Source organism: Zalophus californianus, chromosome 2 (genome assembly GCF_009762305.2).
Source record: "Zalophus californianus isolate mZalCal1 chromosome 2, mZalCal1.pri.v2, whole genome shotgun sequence".
Lineage (NCBI taxonomy): Eukaryota > Metazoa > Chordata > Mammalia > Carnivora > Otariidae > Zalophus > Zalophus californianus.
In genome coordinates this window covers 90,908,277-90,915,682 of record NC_045596.1, presented here as the reverse complement: position 1 = coordinate 90,915,682, position 7,406 = coordinate 90,908,277, and the positions used below count along the sequence as shown (strand labels likewise).

The 7,406-nt window shown below is 52.5% G+C and overlaps 1 protein-coding gene across 1 annotated transcript; it reads left to right on the top strand.

The window, feature by feature from the left end:
- The first annotated feature begins 1,566 nt into the window (after positions 1–1,566).
- Positions 1,567–6,919, top strand: PITX2 (paired like homeodomain 2). Its single transcript, XM_027599244.2, has 3 exons — positions 1,567–2,061; positions 2,926–3,131; positions 5,665–6,919. Exons 1-3 carry the CDS (start codon positions 1,854–1,856, stop codon positions 6,226–6,228), a joined length of 978 nt encoding a protein of 325 aa, XP_027455045.1. The 5' UTR covers positions 1,567–1,853; the 3' UTR covers positions 6,229–6,919.
- The last annotated feature ends 487 nt before the right edge of the window (positions 6,920–7,406 follow it).

Sequence of the window (7,406 nt, the reverse complement as noted above, 5' to 3'; positions counted from 1 at the left end):
AGTAAGGCTTTGCTTTTCCTAGCTGAGTGTTCTGCTAGGTTTTTACCCTTCGCCCCCACCCTACCGCCTCTGCCTGCTTGGACTTTAAAGATTCAACAGCCTTGAGCTCCCTAGGAAAAGAAAATGACTTAAAAATTATCCTTGAAATTGGTTATTTGGCAACATTCTTAATTGTATGGAAATTCATTAAAGCATATTTTATATATAATTAGCTCAAGGTTGTTGATTCTGCGGGCTTTATGGATTTGAATCTGATTGATAATAAAGTAAACAAGAGAGTCGAATTTAAAGCGGGCTCTCTCTAGGGCTAGGACAAGCTTAATACAGTGTACAAGGAATTTGAAAGATCTAGGATATGTGTCTTAATCAACGCTAAGTAGAATGGATAAGCTTTCAGCATTTTGAAAATGCTGGGTTAGGGTTTCTATTCTATAGTGTATTTTCTGTCTGGGGACTAATAAGCATTACAGAGAACGTGATCTGAGGCAACTTTTTATTCTTGTATAAATCCAGAGTGAACCACCAAACAGTTGTTCGTTTAAAGTCAAGGTAATTTTCTTTTGACGGGTCCATTTGCTTCTCGATTTCTAATTTATTAGCCTGCCTTCTCAGGGCTTTGTCTTCTTTGCAATTAAAGTAAAGCTTCTTCAGATTAGCGCAGCATTCACTTGACAGGCTGTTTGGAAAATTTAAGCTCGGAGAGGTGATTTGTTGCTGTTTTTTAAATTTTCTGGTTTTAAGTAGCATGTCTCCTTTCCATCCAGGAAGAGAAAAACATCTCTCAATTGGAATTGGATGTAGTGAGATACAAAAGGAAGGGGTGGGAAGGCTTGTTGATCCTTGTACCTTTCAGCCCTCGACCTTTCCGCTCCTTTCTTCCGAGCCTTTTGCTCCCGGCCTCACCTCTCTACCTCCCCGCCTGAACTAAAAGCCGGACGGTCTTCGGCCGGGGCAGAGCAGAATTCCCGGGAGCCGGCGGGTGTAGACTTTGTGGGCACAGTGAGCTATTAGCCCGGCCCCACACAGCTGATAGGTGCAGACAGAGCTGTCCCTCCGCCGCGGCTCGGGGTCTCCTGATTGGTGCGGAGCCACGTCACTCCCGCTGGGCGAAGGGTCTGGGAGGAGGCGGAGGCGGGGAAGGTTGGGAGGGCCGCTGCAAAGTGACGTCTGGGCACCAGGAAGCCCGCCTCTGGTTTTAAGATGTTAGGCCAACAGGGAAGCTCGGAGCCGCAGAGCTGGTCCGTCGCTCGCCCAGGTGCCGGGAGTTGAGCTGCTGCGAGTCCGTGCTCGGGCTCGACGGCCCGAGGGGGTGTGCGTGTGCGCGCCGCGGAGGGTGCGCCCAGAGGCCCGCGCCGCTGCCGCTGCCGCAGCCGTCGCTGCGGGGGATCTAATATCAGCTACCTGTCCCTGTCACTCTTGACACTTCGCTGTCAGGGCTGCCGCGCGAGGGGCGGGCAGATCGCGAACGCCGTTAGCTTTCCTTATTGGAGGGGTACTTGGGGGAGGGAGGGAGGGAAGAAAGGGGTCTTTGCCCACTCTGGTTTCGCTTTGGAGCTTGGAAGCCTGCTGCCCAAAGACGCTCCGAGCTGTGCCCTCCTACCCACATCCCCATGTCTCCGTTTGCCCGCTGACTTGCCGCCGCCGGACCCTTTCGCTAGAACCTTCCTAAGGAGACGGGGACAGGGACGGCTCGGTTCAAAGACTCAGCAGGGGTTGTGCTCCCTGGCTTTGCCCGCGGCGGCCGCAGCGGGGAAACTCCGCGCCTATAGCGCAAAGCCGAGCAGGCGGCGGCGGCCACGGGGTTTCGGCCGGGCGGTAGCCCAGGACTTGTAGGGCGGCGCGCTCCTTCGTCCATGAACTGCATGAAAGGCCCGCTGCACTTGGAGCACCGAGCAGTAGGGACCAAGCTGTTGGCCACCTCCTCGTCTTCCTCCTGTCACCATCCCCAGCCACTGGCCATGGCTTCAGTCCTGGCTCCCGGTCAGACCCGCTCCCTGGACTCTTCCAAGCACAGGCTGGAGGTGCACACCATCTCTGACACCTCCAGCCCCGAGGCCGCAGGTAAGGCGCCGCGCGGCCCCGCAGGTACCCGGGTCTAGCCGCCCCTTGCGGCTCGGCCTTTCTCGCCCGCAAGGAAGTCGGCCCCTCCTGGGGGAGGCGTGGTGGGAGTGGTCGTTTAGTTTGCTTCCCGCAGAACTTCCGGAGCCAGGATTCTTTTTGGCCCCGTGTTCCTTTCTCCCAACCTCGACCGCCTGAGGTGCCGCGAACGCCGCGAGCCATTCTCCTACTCTTCCCTGTTCCTATCCTGGCCTGCCGAGGTTTCCTGGGTCACAAAAATCCCAGCATCTCCGTTCGAAGACGTTCAGAGGCCAGACCCCAGCCCCCCAACCCGGTCCCTGTTCTCTCGGCTTTTAGCTCCCGAGAAGCTGCTCCTGTTAGAAAAGTATTACCGAAACTACGCCGCAGAAGAAGCGGTATTTCTAAAGGGCAGAAGAACTTGGGTGGGTGGGTGACCGAATCCCAAAATCTACCTTTACTAGCCTTCCGAAATCGCATCGAGATCTGAGGGGGCTCTGTAAAAGGCGCGCGTGCGGGTGTCCGAGGAGATTTGGTGTGTCTGCGCATAGGCGTGTAAATATACTTGAAAGCAGAGGCTATAAAAATGAATGTGCCTTTGCCCTGAGATAAACATGTAAATAAAACGTGCGGCTCTGGGGGAGGGGAGGAGATGGGGCGCTCACACCCACACTCGCATCTGCACACCCTACAGTCGCAGCGCTCCCCGCGGCCCGGAGAGGCCGCTCACACACTCCTCCCCTGCCTGGCAGCCCATCGCATCCCCGGCCTCCGCCGCCGGGTCCAGCTGGAGTTCGCGGGTAGCAGGTGGACGTGCTGACGGGAACCTTTTGTGTGTTTCGTTTTCAGAGAAAGATAAGAGCCAGCAGGGAAAGAATGAGGACGTGGGCACCGAAGACCCGTCCAAGAAGAAGCGGCAACGGCGGCAGCGCACTCACTTCACCAGCCAGCAGCTGCAGGAACTGGAGGCCACTTTCCAGAGGAACCGCTACCCGGACATGTCCACGCGCGAGGAAATCGCCGTGTGGACCAACCTCACGGAAGCCCGAGTTCGGGTAGGACCCCTCGCGGAGCCTGGGAGTGCTAGGAAAGAAGCCATTGTAGAGATGCAGGCCACGTAGACCGGGCGGAGGGAGTGCGGAAGGCGGCGTCTCCCGGAGGGCCCGGGTGGTGTGTCTTTGCAAAAGCAGAAGGCCTCTCGGCGACCCCGGTTGCGAGGTTACAGCTCCCCCTTAGGAGACAGGCGGTAGGCCTGGCGCGGGCGCCCGGAGCGGCACCGGCTCACTGCCCCGCCACACCCCGAGCCTTTCCGAACCGGGCCGCGTGGCATTCCCCTGCACAGGGCATTGTGTTCCCGGCCTGCAGTCGCCAGATGAGCGCTAATAAAATCCCTCCCAGGCCAGGAAGCGAGAACAGGCTCCAACCTGTGCGCTTTTAACAAGAAATGCCGCGGGAGACATGCAAGATTTGGTCCTCCTTGGGAAACTTTCGCGCCCAGCCTAGCCTGGCCTTTTCTCTCTCTACTGGCTCATCCTCCTTATGTAGTCTTTGGGGTTTTTTGGCCATTCAGGTCTCTCCCACACCCTATCCCTAGTTTTGTGATCTACGGAAGCAGTTTTGATACACACCTACTATCCTGTTAGTCCTCTTAGAAAGAAAAGAAAAAAGAAAGACTTTTCCGTTTGGTTTATTTATCTTTTCTCAGGAGATTGTTACTAATACCCTTCTTCCCAATAATAATAGTTTTTTTTTTTTTTAAAGGGGGGGGTGGCTTACCTTTGTAGCAAATCTGTACTTTATGGATTGGCAAAAGTGAACTTAAGTTACCCAGTAGCAACATCCTGGTTTATTCCAGTCAGTGGAAAACTCCAAATGTGTTAGGATTCTGGAAGCAGAAACACAAATAGCAGGATCCAGAGGTTTGCTGTTAAGAAAAGGAAAAAGGAAAAAAGAAAAAAAAGCTCTGGATGGAGAAATAGAGCCCCCAGTTAGAGCAGAGAAGAAAGAAGAAAACACTATACAACAATAATGACAAAAAAATAAAGACCACAATGCTTTCCCAAAGCAGAGAGAACGAAGGCACTCTCTGGGTGGCATTTGTGTAGGATATGTGGCTATGCTGGTGGGTAACAGCCGGGATGAAGTTGAAAATGGTTTTAGTTTAACTGCTCAGAGCTAGACCTCTGGCTCTCCGGCCGCGTGGTTTTGTGCAAGGTCAGTCTTTCATTAGCTCTCCTGCGCATCAGGGAAGGGGACTTGCACGTACTCTTCTTGCCTGGGCAAAGTTTAGATGGCCTAGGGTAGAAATTGCAAGTGATTAAAATAAAAACACAATCAGTGGGTTCTCTGGAATCCTTCGGAAAAGATCTCTTCCCCCACCCCACTCCCTTCGGTTTTTCTGCAATCCCTCTCAGGTTCCCTGCCCCTACCATGCCGGGCTTTCGCTTCCTCTGGCTGCCTCCATCCAGGCCCGCTGCGTGTCCAGCCAAGTGGGAGTGAAGCGTGCTTTTTTTATAGCAGTCGGGTGCAAAGAGGAAGGGGGATAAAAAGGAAATCGAGAATGAAAGGGAAAAGGAAAAAAAAAAACGGATTAGGCGGCTGGGCCCGGCTGAGATGTGTAATGTGAAACATCACCGGTGTCAGCTCTGAAATCTGGGGCCAGGCCTCGCTCCAATACACAAAAGCCACAGTCTGCGGCGACGGGCGGTCCCGATGTGGATTGAGAGAAGGGTTGCGTCGGGGCCACCGGACGCGGGTGGGGGCTGACCGGGTTAGGCGACTGCTCCCAAAGCCAAGCAAATGGTCTGGGCCCGGCGGGAAAGGCGCTGGGTGCGGGGGTGGCGGGGGGGGGGGGGGGGGGGGGGGGGAGGCCTGGCCTGGAGTGGGCGGAGGGTGAGAACAAGCCGAGTGAAGGGAGGGGGAGGCTGCAGAGCGACCCATTCTGGGTTCCCAGAGAGTTACAAGCCAAGCTCGAGGAGTTTAGGAGGCGAAAGGGAAGGTGGTCTTTTGCTTTTTGATTCCTTATTTTGCTAAGGGAGGATGGGGGTCGAGGCCTGGCGCCAGTTGTGAGAGCACGTTCTGTGGAGTGGGGGGCAGCAGGGGAGGTCTGAGACAGGAGGGAGGAGCTGTGTGAAAGAGAGCCCGGTCCTCTGGTGCCCTAAAAGCCCCTTGTCCTCATCACTGTGTCTGTGGCTTTGGAAGGGAAGCAAGTTTGCAAGGCGGTCGGGTAAGGGTTGGGCGGAAAACCCGCTGCCCCGCGTTTATTTTACAGTAAGTGTTTTTGGATCCTGAGGAGGGCCGGGGTTAGTGAACAAGCCACCCACAGGCCACCAGGTGTTGGACTGGGGTTTGTGGCGCAGGGAGCCTGGGCCTCCCTCGCTTGGATGGGGCTCAGGCAGCTGGGGTCCCAGGCGCGGTGGGCCGTTGGGGAGAATTTTGGGGACCGGGATGTGTGTGTGCGCGCACACGTACGTGTGTGTGTGTGTGTGTGTCTGTCTCTCGGAGGTGGTGGCCTCTGTGCTTTCTGGCATCAAGGTTTTACTAATCCGATCTGTGGCATCTGTTTGCTCCCTTGCCTTCCACCCCCAGGTTTGGTTCAAGAATCGCCGGGCCAAATGGAGAAAGCGGGAGCGCAACCAGCAGGCCGAGCTGTGCAAGAATGGCTTTGGGCCGCAGTTCAACGGCCTTATGCAGCCCTACGACGACATGTACCCGGGCTATTCCTACAACAACTGGGCCGCCAAGGGTCTCACGTCAGCCTCTCTGTCCACCAAGAGCTTCCCTTTCTTCAACTCTATGAACGTCAACCCCCTGTCATCGCAGAGCATGTTCTCCCCACCCAATTCCATCTCCTCCATGAGCATGTCGTCCAGCATGGTGCCCTCAGCTGTGACCGGTGTCCCGGGCTCCAGCCTCAATAGCCTGAATAACTTGAACAACCTGAGCAGCCCATCGCTGAATTCCGCGGTGCCGACGCCCGCCTGTCCTTATGCGCCGCCGACTCCTCCGTACGTTTACAGGGACACGTGTAACTCGAGCCTGGCCAGCCTGAGACTGAAAGCAAAGCAGCACTCCAGCTTCGGCTACGCCAGCGTGCAGAACCCGGCGTCCAACCTGAGTGCTTGCCAGTATGCCGTGGACCGGCCGGTGTGAGCCTCGCCCACAGCACCCGGATCCTAGGACTGTGCCAGATGGGGCAACTCTGCCCTTGAAAGACTGGGAATTACGCGAGAAGGTCGTGGGCACTAAAGAAAGGGAGAGAAAGAGAAGATATAAAGAGAAAAGGAAACCACTGAATTAAAGAGAGCTCCTTTGATTTCAAAGGAATTTCCTCAATGTCTGACATCTTTCACTAAAAGTATTTCCGACAGTTGCAAGGACACACACAAATGTTTGACTGGATATGACATTTTAACATTACTATAAGCTTGTTATTTTTTAAGTTTAGCATTGTTAACATTAAAATGACTGAAAGGATGTATATATATCGAAATGTCAAATTAATTTTATAAAAAGCAGTTGTTAGTACTATCACAACAGTGTTTTTAAAGGTTAGGCTTTAAAATAAAGCATGTTATACAGAAGCGATTAGGGTTTTTCGCTTGTGAGCAAAGGAATGTACATACTAAATGCCACACTGTATGTTTCTAACATATTATTATTATAAAATAATGTGTGAATATCAGTTTTAGAATAGTTTCTCTGGTGGATGCAATGATGTTTCTGAAACTGCTATGTACAACCTACCCTGTGTATAACATTTCGTACAATATTATTGTTTTACTTTTCAGCAAATATGAAAAACGTGTTTTATTTCATGGGAGTAAAATATACTACATACAAATTCGTCTGGATTCTTTCTGCCCTCCTCTGTCACCTGGCCAGGGTTTCTCACTCACTGCTTCCTAAACAAACCAGTTCCCTCTGCCCGCCTAGTTAAACACACAAGGCAGCAGGACTTATTTAAATTTGGTAGAAATAAATTATAGTCATTCCTCAGAAACTAAAAAGAAAAAAAAAGAAAAGCCACTCCCAGGGGTAAAAAAAAAAAAAAAAAAAAGGCTGCAAAGTCTGGTCTTGTCTCCCAGATTTTTCTTTGGCTTAAACCCAGAGGATTCCATTATTGCTAGCAAATAATATAAGAGAGAAAGAAGAAAGGAGAGAGAAATTTAGGAAGTATGTCAGCTTGGAATGACTTCTTTAGGGGGGAGGTCTTCACATCCAGTAAATTGTTCTGGAGAATTATGTGTGTATGTATACATGTACAGTTTATATACATTCCTCTCAAGAGGAATACATCTGTAATAAGTTTACAAGGAAACACCTCCAGT